Source organism: Sminthopsis crassicaudata, chromosome 1 (assembly GCF_048593235.1).
Source record: "Sminthopsis crassicaudata isolate SCR6 chromosome 1, ASM4859323v1, whole genome shotgun sequence".
In the NCBI taxonomy this organism is placed as follows: domain Eukaryota; kingdom Metazoa; phylum Chordata; class Mammalia; order Dasyuromorphia; family Dasyuridae; genus Sminthopsis; species Sminthopsis crassicaudata.
In genome coordinates, this window is record NC_133617.1 from 139349731 (window position 1) to 139375228 (window position 25498).

The window sequence follows — 25498 nt, forward strand, 5'->3', positions numbered from 1 at the left end:
ATAGATGCAAAATTCCTATAATGAGCCATTATCTACATTAATGATGATAGAACCACCACATCTGAACTTTAATTCTTTCTCATTAAGGTATTTTCCATATGAGAAGGTCTTAGAGCCTTAGGTCTTATTTATATATTTACACACACACACACACACACACACACACACACACACACACACACATACACACACACATACCTGGATCTTTGATTTAATCACTATAGGAAATTCCTATTGAAAAATTGTTTTCTTTAATGCTTTCCTACAACTCATCTATGGTTTATAAAGTTTAGGTGATTTGTCTATGGTTACCTAGCTAATATGTGCCAGGGGCAGGTTTTGATAAAACAGGTCTTTCTTATTCCAAAGACAGCTCTCTATCCAATCTACCATGTGGCTTGTTGAATAAATAAATGAAACAATATTGGGAATCATAGCCTTGTAGAACTATACGAGACCTGAGGGAAATAAGAGCCAAGAATTGAGTCACCACAGCATTTCACAATAACAATGAGTATTTTGGGGGGTGTATCTAAATTACATTGTGCTTTATTCTTCCTCCTCCTAAACATTCAGATTTTACTTTCACAACAATTTGCTAAAAAAAAATTATACATTTTCAGATAGAACCAATCAAATAGTGTGAATAATTTACTCTCCAGCCTGCCTTTGCTCACTTAAGGGAAGATCAATGACATCTGAGTTAAAACAGGCTAAAAAACAGCAGAGGTACATGGATAGTCTTCCATTTCCCCCACTCAGTCTTTTCAAATATCCTTTAAGACAATTCTATAAATCTATATAACAACTAACTTGGATTTTAATGATTTAACACTACCAAATCTATTAAATAAATACATATTAGGCTACTATTTGCCATGTATTAGAGATGAAAAGATAAAAATGGAAAGAAGCCTCAAGGAGCTTGTACTCTTTTGGAATTTAAACCAAACTTTTCCTCTTGTTTTTCTTTCCTCAGAACTGGAAACATGCATCTTGTTCAGTGTATAAAATGGTTCCCGGATCTAAAATTTTGCATATCAACTTCTGTCTTAGAAATTATTAATCTAAGACAATCTCCCTTTTATAGGGAAAGAAATTGAAAATCAAAGATGCTAATAGTATGAGTCTGAGTTTATATATATAAAAGAAGCCCTAAAAAGGTAGAGAGAAATAAGGGAAAATGGCCTTAAGAAATGAAAATGAGCTGGGGCCTTGAACCATGGGATAAAATTAGAAAACTTATCACATGTGTAAATAGTTTGATACTTTAAAATTAGGATTATTATTGATTTATACAATTTTTTATGGCTAGTGGGATCTGTTGTATACAATAAATGTCAGTAAAGTTCTTGAAAAAAATAACACGTCATTGATGCTTGAAAGACTGGAAATTCATATAGAGACATAAGAGAAACAGAACTATGTCCTTAAACATGTATTCCCCCCCCCAAATTGTTTCCACCACTTTTGTGCTGAAAATAGCAACAACAACAACAAAAAAAAAATCAAAGCATCTCCACTCTTTCAGAGTCTTTTATTATAAGACTAGGCAGCTAGTGAATTAAAAGAAAAAGAAAACCCAAGTTATTAAGTTCATAAATATTACCAAAATCAATTATCCTGAGAACATAAAAACAATAGTCTCCAGAAAAAAAAAATCAAGGTTACTTATTTGCTCCATCTTTGGTAAAATGCCAATGCTGACACATGCTTGATGGTTCTCTGTAATACAACTCTCATCTTTTATTTAAGTCTGCATCTTTACTTATATATTTTTCTAAATCACAACCTGGACATTGAAAGAGGTGAATGAGAACATTTTATTTGCAAGCAAAGTCTTGTTCTGCATTCTAACTGGAGAAAGGAATTCTGAAATGGATCTGGCTTGGTAATTTATATGTAAATAACATAGTTAAACCTTTTTTTTCCCTTTTTTAACTAACTTCAATTATTTGATTCAAAAAAATTTTTATATACTTACTCTGTGACAGCCACTGAGCTAGGTGCTGTGGATTCAAAGACAAAAGTCAAAGTCAATGTTCTCAAGGCACGTATAGGGAAGAAGCAACAAGTATACAGATAAGCACATATAAAATCAATATGAAGCAATCTGATTAAAAGAAATGGGAAAGAGGACTACTAGGAAATTAGGAAAGGTCTCTAGGGACAGCTAGAGTATAGAGTACTGGGCTTAGAAACAGGAAGACTCATCTTAATGAGTTCAAATCTTGCAATCCTGGACAAGTCACTTAGCACTATTTGCCTCAGTTTCCTCATCTGTAAAATAAACAGGAAAAGGAAATGACAAACACTTCAGTATCTTTGCCAAGAAAACTTCAAATGGTGGGTCATAAAGAGTTTGGACATGTCTGAAAGGACTGAATAACAATACGAGGCAGAACTGAAACTGAGTTTTGAAGGGAACCAGGGAATCCGAGATGGGCCCAGGAAGATTTCAGATATCAGAATAGCCTATGCCAAGGTATGAAGGTTGGAGAGAACATAAATAAGTCAATGTGACTGGAAAGTGAAGTGTGTAAGGGGAAATGAAATATAATTAGTCTAGGAACATAGGTTGGAGTTATATTGTGAAGGACTCTAAATGTCAAGAGGAATTTTCTTTATTTCTAGCAGTAACAGGAAGTCCCTGAAATTTCTTGAGAGAAGGACTGATACAGTGAGGCTTATGTTTCAATAATCAGTCTGGCAGCCATGTGGAGTATGAATTAGGAGAGAGGCTGTTCCCAGGCTGTCTATCTAGGAGGCTTTTGAAGTAGTCCAAATGAGAGCTTGAATTGGAATAATTCTGTATATAAGAGAGTTGGTAAGAGTTGTAATCCATTCACTCAACAACCCTTGCCCCTCTCCAAAATAAAAACAAAATTCCAAAAATCTTTTTAAAAATGAAACTACCTGTCTACATCAAAGGGGACTTAATAGTATCCTTATGCATATATACATATATATGTAAATTGTTTATATATACATATACATACTTACATATTTCTATTACATATATTATTTTTGTGTAATAACATATATTACATATATCTATATATAGATAGATAGATATTACATATAGATAGATAGAAAATTCTCCATTCCTTACTCACCACTACTATTAGATATTACTTAATCTGAACAACTTAATCCGGATATTAATCAAACATCTCTTGGTTTTAGATTTTATTTTAGTTCCCTTTTTTACTCAGTTGGAAGTTTCTGACTTCTCAATCCTAAAAAGAAAGATGTTGAGTTTTGGACATGATAATGCAAAGAGATGTTGGATTGGGTCAATTCAAAATTTCTTTCTTTGTAGGATTATATGGCATATAAACCTAAATTGTGAAATGAAGTTTCTTTTTAAAAAAATTTCTTTTTCAATTGTCCTTAAAGAACAGAAGTACATATCTCTTTCATGTGAGTACAATTTGCTATAAATACCAAATACATTTATCTGAAAATAGCTCTCCCACTCCAATATTCACTCTAGAAGGTGGGAATACTTTTTTGCTATGATTCCTTTTTTCACCTCTTGAGAGGTGAGAACTTTTTTGCTTGCTTGTTAAATGAGTATTCTGTTTGCCTGGATTTATTTTGAGAAAAATTTTCAACTTATATGTAGTATAGGTGTATATACACCTACTGGTTGCTGTAGTTACATATCTCTTATCTTGGGTGAATATGAAATTGATTCAAATACATTGTAGTTGTTTTGATTCTGAAGACATATTTGTTTGCTCTAAGTAACAGTATCAAATGTATAAGATTTTTAAAAGATAAAAAGTATGAAAGAGCCTTATGATGGGAATCTGCCGGTAAACAAAAAATCAAAATGAAGTTCTGAAAGCAGGGGGAAATTCAATTTGCCTTAGATACAACAGAATGTAAAAAACCCAGCAGCTTTAAAATAGAAAAAAAAAAAGCATTCTGACTTTTTTGCTGCTGCAAATGACTATAAATGGACTTTCTTTTTTTAGATTTTTGAGTTTAAGAAGTCACTAAACAACAACATAATTACAAAACCCCATTGCCTTCTCAGCAGTGTAAAGAAACAATTACATAGGTCTTAATTGACTTATTCCATAGCAAAAAGAGGAAAACTCAGCTTCAGTTCTGCCTCTATCGTCTTCTATTCTATTCTGCCTTCTACCTTGAAACTTTATATTTTCTCATGTAATAAACAAGTCAAAAAGATCATTTGCCTTTTTTTGGGAGGGGTCAGGATTCCTTTTTGTTCTTGGGTTTCACAGTTATGATGATTACCTATGTAATTGTTCATAATGAAGAAAGAGGAAAAATATTTTACTATGTTTGGGAGACTTGATGCCCTATATAATATCAATTTGGGTAATATAGGTTCTTTCTTACTTCTTCCATGGGTAGTCTCTCTCTTATTTTTCAGTAGTTTTTCCTCTTAAAATGTCTAAGTGAATGAAAAGACAATGATTTACATATTTAAATAACCATTTCTATGTGAAAGTTCTCTGATGGGATGGTTCCAGAAAAACCTGGAAAGTCTACAAGGATAGATATAAAGTGAAGAAAGTAGATCCAGGGGAACATTGTAAACAGTAACAGCTAATGATTTAGCTATGCTCAACAATACAATGATCCAAGATAATCCCAAAAGACCAGTGATGAAAAATGCTATCCACCATCAGAAAAATAACTGATGGTATCTGGATACAGACCAAGGCATACTATTTTTCATCTTCTTTTTTTTTTTTCTTTCCTTTTTTTCTTTTTCTTTTTGGTTCTAGTTTTCTTACACAAAATGACCAATATGGAAATATGTTTTATACGATTGCACATGTGTAACCTCTTTCAGATTGCTTATCATCTCACAAAGGGGAGAAGGGATGAAGTGACAGAATTTAGAAATCAAAACTTTAAAAAACATGAATGGTAAAAATCATTTCTACATGAAATTGAGGGAAAATAAAATATTAAAAAATATTTATCTGAGGCAAGAATGTATAATTCTGGTTCTATAATGATTATTTATCCCAGTCAGGGATGTTACTCATGAGAGAGAAAATCAATTACTTTTATATATCAATGAGTAGAGGGAGCTGTACAAAAATAAGTTTCTTTGCTTCCCACTCATATGACCTTGTGAGAGATTTTTATTCAATTATTTGCTTCCATTGGGCAGAAGGAAAAATGAAGAAAGAATAATGACCAAAGCTGCCTGCTTGTTGCTACTGCCAGTGTCACCAATGTCACTGAGACACTGTTGCACAAGATGGGGCAGATCCTGGAAAGCTGTGGTGACTGAGATGGAAAACCTGAAATGCAGTTGAGACCAAGGCTGGCGACAAGACAGAGCAGCAAGTATAGACAAAGACAAAGTGGGACAGAGTGGACGACTGCAGAAGCTGATAAAATGAGATCAAAAAACAAATTCCAACCTTCCAGTGATTCTTTCACTTCCCTGATATTTGCAGAAACCCCAATTCTCCTCTCTTCCTAGCTTTCGTATTACTATTGAAGGTACTACTATTCTCCAATTCACCTAGGTTTAAAAACCTAGGGGGTCATCCTGGGCTTTTCCTCATCCTTCTTCCCTACCCCCACCCTTTCCACCCCATCCTCTTGTAGCCTCGATCACAATATATACACTGATAACACTAAACACATAAAGATTCTTTCGACTGAGTGACTGATGATAGGATGAACTGTGTTAAGCAATTTCAGTGTAGTGCCACCTTCTGGCAAAATGTTATACTACTGCCCATTCCTGATTAATTTATTAATAAGTAAAGTAATAATATATGTCTATACAGGTTTGTAGAAAAAAAGGACAATATGGGTATGGGATTCCACTATTATTGAAGTACTCTGAATGGGACCTAGTTCATCATCCTAATTTATCAATCAACAGACACTATGTTCAAGGTATTATGCTCTGCAATGGGATAACAGAGAAAGGTAACATAAACTCTGAACTTCTCTAGGACATGTAATCTTTTCCAGTCTAAAACAGCAGGAAAAACAAATAATCCAGAAGCAATCCTGATCTAGCTTTTACATTTCACATCTGGTTTAGTCACAGGGCACTTATAGAAGTGACTTTGCTGCTTATTTCAGAGTATAGTTGTGTACACACACACACACACACACACACACACACACACACACAAACATACACATACCTGAATATTTATGATGCAAGAGGCAATAGTAAATAAAAATCCACTTAATTTTAGCCATTTGTGGAAATCCATCTAAAATATATCTTTTAAAAGCAGGTCCTTCCCTTAACAATTTAACCGTTACTTGTACCTTAAGGCATCATTATAAGTGTCAATGATTTACTGCCCATAGTTATAGCTTCAAACAATGTTAAAGTGGGATCAGATATAAACCAGAATTTTCTTTCTGATAGAGTTGTCCCCCCTCTCCTGACTGTAAAAAATAAACAACAAATAAATGAATGAATGAATAAAAGAGCATGCACAGAAGTGAAATGAAGTTCAGAAGAAACCCAGATAAACAAGACAGCTTTGAAAGTAGCACTAAATTTATTGCATTTTATATAAAGCATACTGTACATAGAAGATTTGCATGTTCAAATATAATCCTCTTGATCCTCCTTTTCTGCTTGATTTGGCATAATTTTGCACGCTCATTACATTAAGAATAAAAATACAATTTAAAATGTATGTTTTACAAAAAAGGAAAAAAAATTCCTGATAGCATAATTTTTTATCCTTTTCTTTCTCATTCAAGTGAATAAAGGGTATGCATGTAGGAAATGGAACACAGGCCTCATTCTGCACATTTAACTATGGAACTGAATGCTCTAGAAGCTATTAGGCGAGAGGCTTTCCTTCCCTCAACAAAGTCTTCTTTATTATATGTGTCTCAAGGTCTGAGCCACAACTTCTGGGTCACTGATGCTATAACAACCTCTCTATCAGCCTCAAACAGCACTAACATCTCATTTATATAATGTGTTCATGAGGTGTGGAAGAATCCTTCACCATTTTGAAAAACAGGCATGAACTATTTTGAGTATGCCCTTCTTTGTACAAATGAATTTTTCATTGTGGTTGTCTGAAGTATTCTTTGCAAAAGACTAGCTTTGATTTTCTATGAGTTACCTTTACTATTTGATTTGTAACAGAATTCTATGCACAAACTGTATTTGAGTCTACATGCATCTTTAATGTGAAAAATAAATTTAAATGATCATGTAATGGATATCTGAGAGATGAATTTTCTCCTTTCTATAGAAGTTCTCCTATTGGCTATAATAATAGTTGATTTAGATTACTAAATAGCCTAAATCAATGAAGCAACACTGACTGTCAGGAACCTGGTGAAAATGAGACTAGACACAAATTTTGCTCCTTCAAGAATGAGGTTGATAATAGATTAATGATAGGAGAATTTTGTTATGCTTTGTTAAGACTGGGGATATAAAATATTCTTCTACTATAAGTGCACAATATGATAGAACCCAGATGAAAATAATTTATCTGTCTATCCAGTAAACATTTGGTATTCTATAAAGAACTGATAAGCAAAGGATGTCTTTGAGTGAGCTGTAATTGTATTTTCTAATCACAAAATCTTTTATTAAGATCTTAAAGGATATCATATCTTGAAGGATAATTAAGTAAAAATCTAACCTTAAATTCTGATGCTGCCTATTATTTCTAGGGTCATATAAATTCATCTATAGGCATTTAAGGTCCTTTCCATACTGACTCCAAATTACCTTCCAGTCTTTTTATAAAATTCTCCCTTTCCTGAACTCTATGGTCCGGCTAAATTGACTTTCTTGGTGTTCCTCATCCATCCAACACTGCTTCCCATCCCTATTTTTACTTCTATCTCTTAGAATATTTTCCTTCAAAGCTCAGACAGAGAGTTTCCCTCTGCTAAGGACTATTCTGATACTTTTAGCAGCCACTCACCATCAATGACATTATATTTTGTGCTTGTATATGTGTGTATATATACATACATACACATACACACACATATGGTTGCTTTTCATTAAATGTAAATTCCCTAAAGCCAGGACTATTTCATTGTTGTCTTGGTGCTGAATTGTTAGGTTCTTACTAAGTGCTAATGAAGTTCTGCTTACCAAAAGTGGCCCACTAGGCACTCGCATTCCACGCCCGCCTCCAAGCCAGCGAGACGGGCTTCTTATCCATTGAAAGTTTGAGAATAGGTTGAGATCGTTTCGGCCCCAAGACCTCTAATCATACCTTTTCAGGGTTCACTTTTGCAGTGCCAGTTCTGCTTACCAAAAGTGATAATATGTAATGTGCTGTTGTCTCCAGAAGCTGCCGATCACTCTCTGGGAGATCTGCTGTGTCAACTCAAATCTCTCGGATAGATTCTTCTTCCTGTAGAGAACCGTTGTCTCCAGAAAGTTGCCATTAATTCTCGTCCAGAGTAGTGACTTCTCTTCCTGCAGAGAGCTGCCTCAAGTCTGGTCTAGAGCAGAGACTGACTCTTCCTCCAGAGCTGCCCTATTTTATCCTTCCAGAGAATGGGCATGGGATAATGCAAGGGCTTCTGGGAAAAATTACTTCAACCAATGAACTTGCTCCTCCTAAGCATGCAAGCTCCTCCCCAGTAAAGGCCGGAACTAGAAAATTGTCAAGTACCGACTTAGCACTTAGTAAGAACCTAATATCTCATTATCTCATTAGCACTTAGTAAGAACCTAACATCTCCCCCTTTCTTTTGATTTAGAACATAGGGTGGTCATGACCTTGAAACATAAATCCATCAATATGGGAGGCATTACACATAATTACATAGGTTAACAAGGAGGGGATATGTTAAGGAATGTTGGTTAATTTATTTTAACATGGTAGTCTGAGACCAAGAAGAAAGAGGCTACTGAGAGGTAAGTTTGAGATAATAATAGGGAAATCCTGTTGACAAATTGTAGGAAGTAGGTAGGGAACTGGGCCAGAGATTGCTTGGTTCTTGGTAACTTAGAAGCCCTGGTAGCTTACACACACACACACACTGTGCATAATGGAAAGTCCTGTAGCATAGGGATGCAGGCATGCCATCATTACCTTCTGCTCCCCCTCCTACATTTTCATTCATTTCATTTAGCTGGCTATGAATACCAAATTCACCCCTTTCTCTATGACCAGAAAACATTTTAAATTCCTCTAGGTCTCCAAGTAGGAGACATACCCTAAAGTAGTCCCAGGCCATGTTGGATACCCAAAGATAAAGGCACTCTAGTTTAGCTATATTTACTTACCCAGTAATTTGATAATGCATCCTAACATTGAAAACAATTTAAAAGCTAAATTGGCTGCTATTAGAGGTAGAAAAGTCAACCTTTTTCCATGGTCAGTGCTATGTGCAAGTACAGTCCCTATGTACAAGATTCACAAGTACTCCTGACGTTTAAAGTTCTGAACCTCTGAGCATCAGGTAAGTGAAGCATTGTCATAGCTTTAGAATTCTAAATGGAATCTGTTTCAGCCTATTTTTTTCCCCTTTAAATTACACTCACTTCTCATTCTCAAATGCCTAAAAATAAATCCTTTCTCAAAATGAGGTTTTTTTATTAGGGGACAATCTCAAATGTCCATGTGGGTGCTATTTGCCTTCCTACACATTTCTGATCATTTCTAAGTGATTTTGAGAACCAGACTAACTAGTCAAACCATAATTTAAAGTCCTTAAAGCAATGTTTTTTATCACCTTAATGACCAAATAAAAGTGTTATACAATTAATGAAATTCCTTCTGCACAGTTGGAAATAGACATTTAAAAACTGCTGAATTACCCATACCAAATTCAATGAGGTTAATTTATAATCAAAATTATCTCAAATCAGATCAACCCTTTCAAGCCCAGACTTTGAGAAATTTAGACAAGATAAAATGAATCTAGGATCTTATCATGGCTAATTATTGAGGGGCCACTTGTTGACACAATGAATAGAGCACTGTGCCTGAGGTCAGGAAGATTTGAGTACAAACACAGCCTTAGACACTTATTAGCTGTGTGACTCTGGGCAGAGTCACTTAATTTCTCTTTGCCTCAATTTCCTCATCTGTAAAATGGGGATAATATATAGCATTTCCCAGAGTTCTTGTGAAGATCAAATGAGATAATTGTACCATGCTTGGCACAGTGTCTGACATGTAGTATGCAACATATACCTGTTAGCTATCATTATTTTTATGTCTAATAAATGTTTTTAGGTGCTATCTGTTTGGGGTCTAGAATGATTGGGTTAGGAACTCTCTTCATTCCTCTGTCCCTTTCATAGCTGTTATTTTTGAGTTCCTGTAGCTCCATGTTGAGCCCTTTAGGTACTTCCCACTATTCTAGACTACCTTTAGCAGGTCCTTTCTACAACATTTTACTACCTGGCTCCCTCCAGCATAGAGCTTCCATCCAGGAAATTTAGTCACTGCCTGTTTAACAACTTTGATCCTCACCTCCTATCTTCTACCTCCCACCTGTCACTGTGTGGATATCCTTTTTCCTCTCAGTTCCCATTTTCTGTCTTTGAGTTTTAAATACTGAGTCCAAAATTGCAGCCTAGGTTTATAAACGAGTCATGAATCAAGCAAATATTCTCAATCCAGTTTCAAATTGAGTTGCCCACATTTAGGAAAGGACATCCACTTCATCAAGGAGTTAACCTTATCAAGGGAACTGATATCTTCTTAAGAAATATTACTAATGGTACAACAAAGTACTCATTAGTAGAAGAAATGAAGACATTCAATCCTTTTTTAAGGAGTTTAATACCCAAACCGAAGACATTGCCAGAGTACAATACACTGTCTATAAATAATAGCAATAATTATAAAATAGTATCTATAGAATAGTGACAATAACTGGAATCTACCAAGTTATAAGATTTATAAGGTAACTTTTCCATCTTCATGGTATTTCTTATATTATCTCATTTGACCCTCATAGCAATTTTATTAGGTCAATATTAGAAATATTATTATTCTCACTGTGCAGATGAGAAGGTACAGTGGGCAGAATGTCAAACCTGGAGTCAGGAAGATTCATTTTCATGAGTTCAAAACCATCCTCACACACTTACCAACTGTGAGATCCTGGGCAAATTACTTAATACTATTTACCTCAGTTTTCTCATCTAGAAAATGAGTTGAAAAAGGAAATGGCAAACCTCCAATATTTTTGCCAGGAAAACCCCAAATAGGATCACAGAGAGTCAGACAAGACTGAAAGAACTGAACAGCCACAGCACTTAAGAAAATGAAAATTTTGAAGGCTTAAGAAACTTGACCAGGATTAAATTAATTAGTGTTTGAAGAAGGATTCAAATTTGTCTTCCTGACTAAAGAACAATACTCCCTGAGGACCATGAACACATTAGAATATTTAGAGTTACTATCCCACTTGAGCATTCCCTGGTCCCAGCTAGTAATTCCTCTCCAATCCCCTGAATTTGGACATTTTATCATTTAAAGAAAAAAAAAAAAAACTAAGGAGGCATGATACTTTTTCAACTATTTAAAAGGTTGTTAAGTGGAAGAGGAAAAAGACTTACTCTTCTTTGTGTGATCATGGGATTCCATTAGAAAAGACTCATTTACTCAAAAACCACAAACTAGTGTTTGGGATATTTAAGTGACTGAAGCACATTGGACTTGCAGAGGACACAAAACTAAAAGTTTGATTGGAATTAAGATTCCAAAATGATATCAGAACACAAAGAACTTGGATCTAATTGAATAAGATGAATTGAATATGAGTAAATTTAAAGTTGACACAGGTTCACATAAGTAGCTTCATAAGCATAGATGTGTAGAGAGAGTCAGTATTTATCATCTCATGCTTTCACTCTTGACCCAGTTCTATACATACTTAAGCTCACAAGTATATCACTGGGGAGGTTAGATATCAATTCAAATGAAAAAAAATCTGGGCTTTTAAGTGGACTGCCAGGTCAATTTAAAGCAACAGTATGATATGACAGCCAAGGAAGCTAATGGAATAATAATAATAACTAATATGTGTACAGTGCTTTGAATTTTGCAAATTATTTTATACAGCATCTCATCTGACCTTCACAACAATCTGGGAGGTAGATGGTATTATGATTTTCATTTTAAAGATGAGTAAACTGAGGCCAAAAGTGACATTTCCCAAGGTCACAAAGGTAATTTCTGAGACTGGATTTGAACTCTGGTCTTCTTAATTCCAACACTAATTATCTAGGACAATGATAGCATTTCTGAAATCTACTCTGATCAGACCACATCTGGAGTAGTGTGTTTAGTCCTTGGTGTCACATTTAGGAAGCACATTTAGGAAGATTAGTCAGAAAACTTCCGCAAGACAATTAGAATAGTTAAGGACCATGGGTTCATGCTGCATTAGAGTCAGTCAATGCAATTGTGAACATTTTATCATTTGAAAAAAAAAATTAGAGGGGCAGGATAACATTACAAATCTCATGTGAGAAAGGGAATAGACTTGTCCTGCTTTGTGCCAAAGGGTAAGAAGACTAGTAGAAAAGAGGCAGAATTTTCAAAAAAGCAAATTTAGATTTTGCATAAGAAGAAAATGTGTAAACAATTAGAGCTACTTGTTAGTGGTATGAGCTTCCTAAGGAGGGCCTCTGCTCTTTTAATCTAGAGGCTGTTATGCACAGGCTGGATAACCAATCATAAGATAGGAGACAGGAAGGATTCTTGTTCAAGCACAGACAAGTTAGCTTAAGTGGCCTTTGATGAACCTCTCAACTCCTATACTGGGTGAGTCTGTGGTTGAATAGAAGCCAGTCATTAAAGGAGCTACAATTGTGACTGACCAAAAAATCAGTTGGTGAGGGTCTGTCTTTATTACCACATCCTGACATTTTGTAAAGTAGTAAGCAACAGCAAAGGCCATTGTCACAGGAGGACTGTCTGGGAGATTGCTTTGACACCAACCTCTCAGGGGTAACAGGAAGGGAGCGGAAATTCCATCATGAGTAATATTTACATGCAAAGATTTCTCCTGTCAGATTGTTATCTCCACTCACCTTGTCACAGAAGACCTTGATCTGGCAGTAAGCTCTGTGAATGGGTTTATTGCTTCGATTGTTGTAACTGTACGTGTCGATCTGAATCATCAAAGGAAGCCCTTTCACCCCTTTTTGGGAGGAGAAGTCTGTACTTAGGCAATTCACAGTGATGAAAATCTGAGGGAGAAAGAGAAAAAGAAAGAAAGGGAGAAAGAGAGAAAAAGAATGCATAATGAGAGAGCACAAGTTACCACAAAAATAGATACATATCTAGCCTAAACTCAAAATGCCAGACAAACCTATGAAAGGCAGTATGTCAAAATAAGATCTGAGTTCAAAACCCCACCTCAGAACTAATAGTTGTGTCATCTGGGCAAGTCACTTAACCTTCCTTTGCCTCAGTTTCTTCATCTGTAAAATGAGTGGGTTAGATTCAGTATCTAAGATCCCTTCTGTTTCCTCCCCACAAGAGGTTTAGAAAAAGATATTAGGAGATCTCTGAACTTGAAGGAAAAAAAACCCTTATATCTTTACTCTCATTAACCTCTAACTGACATTTTGTATTTCCTTCAATTATTTAAAAACACTATTTTGAGAAAGGGTACATGAGCTTCACCAGACTTCCAAAGGGGTCCAAGGCAAATAAAAAGATTAAGAATTCTTACTCTGAATCTATTATTCTATGAATATACTGTATCTTAACTTATTTAACCTGATCAAAAAAAGTCTGACATTTACATAGCTTATTTATTGATATTTATTAAGTATCTATTATGTGTCAGACACACAATATAGGTAAAAACTAGATACTACAATTATTATTTTATCCATTTGATACATGAGGTAATGACTTAAGAGAAGAGAAATACTGTGACTTGTCCATGGCCATAAACTGAGAGGTATGATTAGAACCCAAGTCTCTTGAGACTCCAAAATCACTTTTATTTCCAGAATGCTATCTCTCTTAATAAGACAAGATGACTTATATTTTTAAAAAGTTAATATTCTGAAAATAATAAATTTGCAAAGGTTCCTCTACTCCCATCTTGAGTCTTTAAGCTGGCAACAATATTTTAAAAATTCAATCTAAGATCCTCTTTTATATTATATCAGCAAGTTCATACTTATGGAGTTTTGAGGGGAAGAAAGGAGAAAAACAAGAAAGAAGTTATTTGTTTTCTTAAAAAGCACCACAAATTATATTTTCTTCCATAAATGGATTCCAGTCCCTGCTTTGTGACCTTGAGCAATGAGTTATGTGATCTTAAGTAAAACAATTCTATTCTCAGAATATTATTATGGTATAAACAAGGGTTTTTAACCTCTTTTTCTGTCATGGATCTCTGACAATCCAGCAATGGTAACTTTTGTTGTTCAGTTGTGTCTGACTGTGAGCCTGTTTGGGGTTTTTGTGGCAAAGATTCTAGAGTGGTTTGTCATTTCCTTCTCCAGTTCATTTTGTAGATGAGGAAACTGACGTAAACAAGGTTAAGTGACTTGCCTAGAATCACACAGATAATAAGTATCTGAGGTCAGATTTGAACTCATGAAGAGTCTTCCTGATTCCAAGCCCAATGCTCTATCTACTTCACCATGTAGCTGTCCCTAAGGAAGACTATGGACTTCTTTTCAGAATAAAAATTTTAAATGCATAAAAATACCCATGTTTACGAAAAAAAAATCACTTCTATTGAAAATCAGTTATCAAAATATTAAAGCATACAACACCATCAGCAACAACAACTCCCATTAACAATTCTTAGTGAAAAGGCAAAAAATACTGGATTTGGAATCAAAGAACTTGGGTTCAAATCTCATCTCTGCCATCTAATGACTAGCCATTGTGGCTAAATTATTTTGCTTCTCTAAGCCTCGTCAGTTTTAGCACTTGTAATATGAGGATATACAATGACAAGATGTCACTTCTGGCTCTAATACTAAGATCTGGAAAATGTGGATATTGGTGATATGGATTTTTAAGATCTTTTCCATATATTGATTCTATAAATAAACCTTTAACTTAATAACAGCTTTATTTAATAGGATCCTATTTCTTATTTTTTTGGTTATAAATAATCATGGAGAAAAGACAAATGTAAAGGCACTATATGTATTGTCATAATTAATAATAATAATAAGTCATGTTTTTATTTCATAATAGTAAGCTACTGTTATTATTTTGGTTTATAACTTTAAAATAAAGAAACATATTCTGTTAATATGTGTTGCATGATGGGCAAGTATCATCTATATCAAATTACTTAGTGTCTCAGGGAGAAAGGAGACAAGAGAAAGAGACAGAGACAGAGACAGAAACAGAGAGAGAGTGAGAGAAGAAAAAAGAGACAGAGAAACAGAAATAGTCAGAAAGAAGAAGGTGGGGAAGTCTCTATCTTCAAAAGGCATATATTCTAATGGGGGAAACAACATGCAATTAAATAGATACATACAAAATATACAAGACACATGCATAGGAGACAGAAATGAACCAGAGCAAGGAGAGCTTTAATTGCTGAGTGAGAACTAGGAAAAAGAGTATACTTGAGATGATTCTTTTTTTTTTTTTTTTTTTTTTTTTGGAGGCTGGGGTTAAGTGACTTGCCCAGGGTCACACAGCTAGGAAGTGTTAAGAGTCTGAGATCAGATTTGAACTCCAGTCCTCCTGAATTCAAGGCTGGTGCTCTATCCACTGCACCATCTAGCTGCCCCTACTTGGGATGATTCTTAAAGAAAGTCGAGATTCCATGTTTGTGGCAGCCCTCTTTGTAGTGGCCAGAAACTGGAAACTATGTGGATGCCCATCAATTGGAGAATGGCTGAATAAATTGTGGTATATGAATGTTATGGAATATTACTGTTCTATAAGAAATGACCAACAGGATGATTTCAGAAAGGCCTGGAGAGACTAACATGAACTGATGCTGAGTGAAATGACCAGGACGAAGAGATCATTATATACTTCAACAACAATACTATATGAAGATCAATTCTGAAAGACATGGCCATCTTCAACAATGAGATGAACCAAATCAGCTCCAATAGAGCAGTAATGAACTGAACCAGCTACATACACCCAGCTCTGGGAGTTGACTATGAACCACTAGATAGAATTCCCAATCACTCTATTTTTGTCCATCTGCTTTTTTATTTCCTTCACAGGCTAATTGTACACTATCTCAAAGTCCTATTCTTTTTGTCTAGCAAAACATCTGTTTGGACAAGTATACATTTATTGTACTTAATTTATACTTTAACATATTTAACATGTATTGGTCAACCTGCCATCTGGGGTGGGGGTGGGGGGAATCGGAACAAAAGGTTTGGCAATTTTCAATGCTATAAAATTACTCATGCATATATCTGGTAAATAAAAACCATAATTAAATTTAAAAAGAAAAAAAGAAAGTCAAGATTCCAAAAGTAGAGGTAAAGAGAAGTTGTTGTAATGAATAGAGAATTGAATTTTGAGTCAGGAAGATGAGTTTGGATTTTGTCTCAGATGGTTATGATTTTGTGATTCTGGACAAGTCATTTAAAATCTCATTTTTTTTTCAGTTTTCCTCAACTATAAAATAGAAAAGTTGGACTTGATGATTTTAAGGCCCCTTTTATTTCACTAATCTGTGATTCCATAGCTTTATGAATATGTTTCAGGCAGGGAAACATACATAGAGTATAGAGATGAACCTCTGTGTGCAAGCAACAGAATAAAAGCTAGTGTGGCAAATTCATATAGAATATGGAGAAGAGTAGTTTTAGAACAAACAAAAACAATCTATGATTGAAAGAAAACAGATTGTAAAGAGCTTTAAAATATCATACAAAGGACTCTATATTTGATCCTTGAGATAAAAGGGGAATCACTGGAGTTCCTTGAGTAGGAGACAAACTTGAGGTACATCATTTTTTGGCAATAGCCCTTATAAATTTGTTTCAGTTATATTCAACTTTTTGTGACTCCAGGTGGTTTTCTTGGCAAAGATACTAAAGGGGTTTGCTATTTATTTTTCCTCTTCATTTTACATATGAGAAAACTGAGTCCAGCAGGGTTAAAAAAAAAAAAAAAAAAACTTGCCCAGAGTTCATAGACCTAGTAAATATCAAAGATTACATTTGAACTCAGGTCTTTTCTACTCCAGGTTTGCTTCTCTATCTGTTGTATCACCTAACTGCCCTATTTTAGCAGCAGTATAGAAGATATATTGGAGTAGAGAGAAACTTGAAGCAAAAAGACAGATTAGAAGACTTTTAGAGAAATACTGTTATAAATAAAAAATGGGGAATGATACCCATATCAGTCACTGTTGTATCCAGAGTCCAAGTTCTGCTGCTACCTCAGTTCACTTTCTCTATTATTACCATATTGCTCAATAGAAAAGTAAAGGATGCTAAAGAACAGTAAAACAAATATTAAGGAAATTAACACAATCTGTAGCCAGAACACAAACCCAAAAAGGTATGGGCAAAAAAAAAAGTGGGAGTGGCCAACTGAATTGTATTAATTTTTGTTGTACTTCTAGTGATGATAGAATTTGAAATGTTATTTTTATCAAGTCTTGTCAAAATGCAGAATTTTGCTTCTCTTTTTGTCTAAGTTATACTGTTAGCAGACAAAACACTTACTTTGAAAGCAAAGAATATGTGTCACTAATAGGATGCCTCAGAAGCATCCTATTATCAATTTTTTTATTGAAATGGACAGTAATTTCTTCCCTTCTAGTTCTTGAGAAGATTTCTTCTGGACACCAGGAAAAGATTCCCTGATCCTCCTACACATATGCATAATCAGATGTACTCCTTTGACTACTAAAGTCCCCAGGTGGCTGGCAGGTGGGGATAAAAATTACCTACTTCTAGCTAAAATTACCTACTTCTCTAATATCATCATAAATTTACTTCTTAAAACTTCTCAGGACCTACCTTCATTTCCTTTCTTTTTCCATATACTGTATCATCACCATGGGTCTCCTACCCTCAATTAATTCTGTGGGATACTACAGTTTTTTAGGCAATCTGGAGTTAAATAACAGAGTTGAGATGACCTCACGCAAAAAAGTGACAGTTCCTTTCTCTGATTTGGGGGATTCTGAACAAGAATTTCTTCAAAGTTAAAATAGGCTTATGAAAAATTATTAAACAATATGTGCTAAATGTAAAAATGTCCACCTTTACTCCAAATTAAATCAAATCAGATAATATGTGCAAAGCAGTTAATGGAATGCCTGGCACATAGTAGGCTCTATAATAATGTTTATTCCCTTCTCTTTTCCCCTCCCCTCCCCTTCCTTTCTCTTCTCTGCTTAACTTATAAAATGAAACTTCTTCATTATGTTTTATAATCACTTTATATGTTGGGTAGTCCATGGAGGAGAGGAGTTTAAAAGTCATTGTATACTGTTGCTAATAATAGCCTATGTCCTGCATGAGTTATTGTAATTGTTTAGGAAAAGAATCTTCAATAAACCTGAATATAGTTTGAGGATTAGAAGGAGGATGACTATTGTAATCATCCAGGCAAGAGATGATGAGTGCATAATTTAGGGTGATGGTTTTGTGAGCTGAGAGAAGGGGACATATAAGAGAGACATTGTAAAGATAGAAATGACAAGAGTTGGCAGTCTATTAGATCTGTGAAATAAATAAGAATAAGGAGATGGGGGTATCACTGAGGTTATACACTTGAGTTGATGCAAGGATGGTTAAGAACTTCAGTGGCCTCAACAATAATAGAGAAATTCAACAGATTGGTAGAGTTTAGATTCTAGAGATTTGTATACTATAATTATTAAAAAATGAACTATACTCATACTCACAACATAAATGCAATATAGTCCTAACAAAATGGGAATATTTAGGGGAGAAATAATTTTTAATTATATTATAAATAAGTAAATTTAAATGTTAAAAATAATAGGAACTAAGTGGTGAAGAAAATTCATTTGCAAAGTTATCAGGTATGAGGTGTGCCCATTTGAACTCCTAGCTGGAATCCCAGAGCATGTCTCTGGAGAAAACCTTTGTTCATGATTAACAGAAAAACATCAGAAGCACAATGTACTTGATCTTTTCTACCAAGGCTTTGATTTTTCATAAATCAATAAATCCTTTCAATCAACAAATTGAGTATCTACATCTATTTTCTAACTAAAGTCAGATGTCAACAGGATGATTTCAGAAAGGCCTGGAGAGACTTAAATGAACTGATGCTGAGTGAAATAAGCAGGACCAGGAGATCATTATATATTTCAACAACAATACTATATGATGATCAATTCTGATGGACTTGGCCCGCTTCAACAATGAGATGAACCAAATCAATTCCAATAGAGCAGTAATGAACTGAACCAGCTATACCCAGAGAAAGAACTCTGGGAGATGACTATGAACCACTACATAGAATTCCCAATCCCTTTATTTAAGTCCATCTGCATTTCTGATTTCCTTCAAAGGCTAATTGTACACTATTCCAAAGTCTGATTCTTTTTGTGCAGCAAAACAACTGTTTGGACATGTATACATTTATACTTTAACATATTTAACATGTATTGGTCAACCTTCCATCTGGGGTGGAGGGGACAAAGGAGGGGGAAAATTGGAACAAAAGGTTTGGCAATTGTCAATGCTGTAAAATTACCCATGCATATATCTGGTAAATAAAAACTATTTTAAAAAGATAACTAAGGTCAGATGTTCAAAAGCTCAGATGCAGAGGATATGTTCATGAAATAGAGTCCACCTGTCTTTTCATTTTGTTTTCAGAGAAAACCAATTGGTTGCCTCAACACTAAACCCAATGGCTTATTGGGGAAAAGGCAAAATATATGGTGAATGGAGCATCAGGCTAACCAAGTTAGGACAATATCTATCTTATAGTAAATAACATAATGCAGAGTTTCTCTAATTGCGTTTATAATGCCCAAAAGTACTTCAGAAGGTTTCAAAGGCAAAAGTTAGTTAGTTAGAATCTTTTTTTAAAATTAATTTTATAATTATACATTTTTGACAGTATATATGCATGAGTAATTTTTTATAACATTATCCCTTGTATTCATTTTTCCAGATTTTCCCCTCCCTCCCTCTACTCTCTCCCCTAGATGACAGGCAATCTCATACATTTTACAAGTGTTACAGTATAACTTAGATATAATATATGTGTGTAAATTCAATTTTCTTGTTGCACATTAAGTATTGGATTCCGAAGGTATAAGTAACCTGGGTAGATAGACAGTAGTGCTAATATTTTAAATTCAATTCCCAGTGTTCCTTCTCTGGGTGTAGTTGTTTCTGTCCATCATTGATCAGCTGGAAGTGAGTTGGATCTTCTTTATGTTGAAGATATCCACTTCCATAAGAATACATCTTCATACAGTATTGTTGTTGAAGTGTATAGTGATCTTCTGGTTCTGCTCATTTCACTCAGCATCAGTTCTTGCAAGTCTCTCCAGGCCTTTCTGAATTCATCCTGTTGGTCATTTCTTACAGAGCAATAATAGTCATATACCATAATTTACCCAACCATTCTCCAATTGATAGACATCTATTCATCTTCCAGTTTCTAGTTAGTTAGAATCCTAAGTGTCACAAATATGATTTAATTAATACAGAGCTGGCCTCAGCAAGAATACCTGGGTTTAAGTTTTGGCTATGACATAGACTGGCCATGTTAAGAAGTCGAGTCCATGTGTTTATGATGGAATATTATTGTTCCATGGGAAATGATGAGCAGGATGTTGTGAGAAAAAAAAAACCTAGAAAATCCTCTACAACTTCAAGCAAAGGGAAATGTACTCTATACAAAGTAATAGCAATGTTCTGGGATAATCACTTATAAATGACTTTGCTATTCTCAGTAGTACAAGCATCCAAACTGAAGGACTTTATGATGAAAAATCCTATTCCAGAGAAGGAACTGTCTGAATATAGATTGAAGCATTCGTTTTTTTCTATCTCTTCTTTTAACTTAATTTTTCTTGAAGGTTTTTAGGGTGGGAGATTTATATTCTTTTTCACAACTTGACTTTTATGGTAATGTTTTGCATAACTTCACATATGGTTTCTTAATTGTGGGTGTGGACAGAAAAGAGAACCTAGAGCTCAAAAATTCAAAAAATAAATGTTTAAAAAAATTATTTTGAATGTAATTGGGAGAAAATATTAAATGAATAAATACAAAAAAAGAAAGAAGTCAACAAGCATTGCCTAAGTGCTTATTATGTGCCAGGTATTGTACCAAGACCTGAGGATACAAAGAAAGGTATTTTCTTTTCTCAGTATCTTGGGTCAGTGACCCCAAGGGGCCATTTCAAGACCATAAGAATTGTATGAGCTCTCTGATCCTTGAACACCTAACTACCATATCAGTGCCCCTTTACTCTTGATGAGTTCCTTCTAGAAGTCTTCATTTTGGAGACACAACCAGACCAGACTTGCTTTACTTCCCTCCATGTGTGCTCCAATTCACTAGACTTCACCACCAAATCTTCTCATAGATACCTTCTCCCAACCCATCTTTTCATCTCCCTCTTTTTTGTTATCTTTCTGCATTAGGATGTAAACTTCTTGACAAACTTTCTTTTTGCCTTTATTTGTATAGCCAGGACTTAGTCTAGTGCTTGACATGTAATAAACACTTAATACATGCTTGTTGCCTATCTACCTGCCATATCATGATCAACAGGAGTGTGTAATCAAGAGTCACTTCCAACACAAGCAACAACCTCTTTGCCTATTAGCACACCAAACTCCCTCATTCTGTCCCTTCTCAGTAGCTGTTCCAGTTCTCACACTCTCTCCTTCTCCACCAGTTCCCAACTCTTCAGAGTCAATTATAACCTAAACACAACCAAGGCACCTACACCAGCAGCTGTATGGGACAAAGTCTCTTGGTTACAAGAAGCCATACTCTGTCTCAAGTCATTTAATGGTTGTAGCCTGGCAACCCCTCAGAGGAAGGGTTTGTGTTTCAGGGTAATACTTAGCAAGAACCATGCTCCCCACTTCCCCATCTTCTAACCTTCACTGTCTTTTCTTTTCTATGGGAAAGAGTAAGTCATACTGGATAAGTATGCACAGATAGGTACCAATCTTCATTACAAGATCTCATCACACTGTCTTTCCCAAATACATCCATCTTCTTAACTTCCCTATTTCTATATGAAACATACAGTATCTAAGCTCAAAATCTTGGTATTAGTCTCTTCTCATTCTTGTTTCCCTCATATATCTCATCTATTACCCAGGGCTTAGTGCAGTGTTTGAATGTAGTAGGCCAGGCTTAAAAATGTTTATTGATTGATTGCTTATTGCCAAATCTTGTTTCTGCTTTACATCTTTTACATCTGTCCCTTTTCTCCACTCATACCCCCATAACCCAGTTTTCAAAACTGGACCATAACAGGCTCCTAACTAGCTTCCTTGTCTCTCAAGTCTCCCACTCCAATTAATTCTCTATATAGCTGCCAACGCAGTTTTCCTAAGTACAGGCCTGAGCACATTATAGCCTTTCTTAATAAATTCCAGTGGCCCCCTATTACCTCTAGAATCAATTATTATTTCACCTTTTGCTTAACCTTTTGAAAATTCTTTTTTGTGTGTAAGTTATATAACAGAATTATTTTCACAGTAAGGCATTCTCATAAATTAGCAAATGGGCACATACTAGAAATGCAGGATCATCATGTTTTACTGATAGGATGCACATCTTTTAAAAGTCGGGGGATCAATAGTCCTAGCAACTCTGTATGACAAGTTGCAAAACGAATAATTTTTGCATTGGCAGAAATTACCTCACTGGAAGTTTCCTCTGTCAGTGTAATCACAGATAAAACTTTAATGAAGAATCCTACAGTATTTCCCAGCTCTTTTCCAACCATACAATATTTGTGAACTTATGTCACATTTGATTCCATCCATCCATCTTTCTAGAGCACTATTTATACCGATAATACGAGAAATTGTGGTACAGGATTTGGAATGTGAGTTTCAGATTTGATGTCATCTTTTGCTTATTGTTGGTGAGACTGGGCTGGGGTGAGGAAGCCAGAAAAGAAACATCATCACAAACAAGAAATGGTGGAATGGATAGTTTCTGAGAAAACTTGCGTGAATGATGCAGAGTAAAGTAGAGCCAGAAGAACAATCACAATAACAATATGAAAAAACAACTACTGGAAAGACTCTGCTCAATGCAACGACAAGCTGTGATTCCAGAGGACTACAGATGACTGCTCCTCAGAAAATTAGGTGGGTTAGTCTAATGATACTTGTTTTCTCCTAAATACTGAGGGGACAGTAGTGAATTAAAATGTATAATGAAATATATATTTCCAGACGTGAACAATATAGGTTTATTTGATTATGCATATTTGTGAATTTTTTTCTTTTTGTGTATTCAATGGGAAAGGGTAGAAAATAAATTATTAATTGAAAAATAAATAATTAAAATTTTAATAAAATGTTAAAATGTATGTAATTAAATTTACTAAAAAGAAAATATTTAAAAAATCTGTTAGTCTCACTGAAACTTTTATTAATCTTCAAAATTAGTGTTTTACTATTATTAAAATTAAAAGCTCATAATTAGCAATACTCCAGCAATGTCAGAGTAAGCAGGAAACTTAATGCACAGAAATCTTGTCATGTCAATTGAGGAGGAACCCAAACTGATTAGATATTCCTTTGTTACCTCTCCTCAATTATGGGGCAATCACCAAATACATTGATTTATTAAGTATCTACCAGAGAGGCCCTGGGGCAGCAAGGTGGCCCAGTGGATAGAACACTTAGTTTAGAACTCATCTTCATGAATTCAAATTTGCCCTTAGACTTTTTCTAGCCTTGTCATCCTGGGCAAGTCACTTCATCTTGTTTGCTTTAATTCCTCATCTATAAAAAATGAGAAGGATAAAGAAATTCCATTAGCACTCTCAAGAAAACGCCAAATGGGATCATGGAAAGTCGGACAGAAGTAAAAAAAATAACTTGATGACTACAGCAAAGGCCTAGCACTTTGTACATCTCTACATATTCACTTGAAATCTCAGTTTTGCCAGTCAATCACATGTGTTTTGTGATTGCTGCTAAAATAGCAGAGGCCTGAGTAACTTAGAATCTTAGTTTTCCATTTTCTCATTGATGAAAGAAGGCAGATGCTGACTGTTACCTCATAAGCCATTCTAACAGGGTTAAATGAGAGTTGGCTCATCTGAGTTGTTTGCAATTAAAGCGTTGCTGAAATCCTTCACTCATCACTGTTGGTCTGTTGATATGCTGTTCTATCAATTGTTTCACCCTCCCAAGGGATGAACTGATTTGTACCTAAAATAAAATTTACGTAGAAGTGCAGACTAGCAACAAATTAAGCTAAGCAAATTAGCATAGGCCAAGAGGAATAAGTCTCAATATAAATTACATTAGTCCTAAGAAAATTAAGACCACTAAAAATTTCAGTACCATTTAGTACTATGGATGGTAGGAGGACAAACAGCACTTATAACAGTCAGCTCTGATAAACTATATTAATGGGAAGGGGGGAGTTGGCTGTGGATTTCATAAATCAAGAATTATAGCAAAGCAGGGGGAAAAAGGACTTTACATGAAGATGCAGCTTCAAATAGTAACTCTATGACCTTGAGAAAAATTACTTCAACTCAAAATTCCTTTGTCTATGAGATAGCATCTTTGTACCTTTAAATCTCTTGGCATAATGTTTTGCAAAAAGAAGAGAAAATGTAGATATTTCTTGAATAAATGAATGAACAAGTGTTGAATCAATCACTTCAAGAAGAAGTGATAATATGCATAAGTTCTTATGATCTAAGTAAGCAAGGCAGAAGCAAAAAAAAAAAAAAAAAAAAAAAAAAAAAAAAAAAAAAAAAAAAAAGGCATTACCAGAAGGCCCACTGAAACTCATCAAAAAACAATGTTTGAGAGGATACAAGCTCAAAGTAGGGGTGGGATTCATCAGAATCAAAGGAATCTGGTATCAAAAGGCTAAGGTTTAAATCCTGGGTCTCCTACTTAATTATTCTAAGTCTCAGTTTTTTCTGAAATGCAGAGTTTGAGCCAAGAGTTTTCTGAGATCCTTCTGTGCTTTTAAGAACTCCTAGGATATTTCCAACTCTGATTCTATGGTTTTATGAATATTAGTACTTCCTATCTCACAAAGTCTAACAACATTCACACAGTCTTCTAGTTAGTGAGGATCAAATTGCATGGTGATTTATAACTGTGTAGCCCTATATAGATGTGAACTATATTTTGATAAAGAATTTTGCTTACTGGTGGCAGCTGGATTATAGGCAGTCAGACGTATAGGCTTAGGTTTTTTCCACTTGCTGATTTCAGCCTCACTCTACAGGGCCTGGTAGAGTTCTAGTGGATATTTCCTAAACCATTAGAATTCACAATTGGCTCCCTGATTTATCCATATATCAAATTAGGCATCCATTCTGATACACAGAGAAGGAAGTTAATTGTGGACTCCTCACCTCAAAG

General features: G+C 34.9%; 1 protein-coding gene across 7 annotated transcripts in view; it reads right to left on the minus strand.

Annotated features, from left to right (window-relative positions):
* The window catches only part of GRHL2 (grainyhead like transcription factor 2), a 211429-nt gene that overhangs the window by 40226 nt on the left and 145705 nt on the right, over window positions 1-25498 (minus strand). For 6 of the 7 annotated variants that reach the window (XM_074267876.1, XM_074267881.1, XM_074267889.1 and 3 more), the window contains exon 9: window positions 13022-13180. The exons of the other annotated variant lie outside the window; for it this stretch is intronic. In XM_074267876.1, coding sequence (XP_074123977.1) covers window positions 13022-13180 — 159 coding nt within the window. The remainder of the gene's footprint in view (window positions 1-13021; window positions 13181-25498) is intronic. 7 annotated transcript variants of the gene reach the window in all.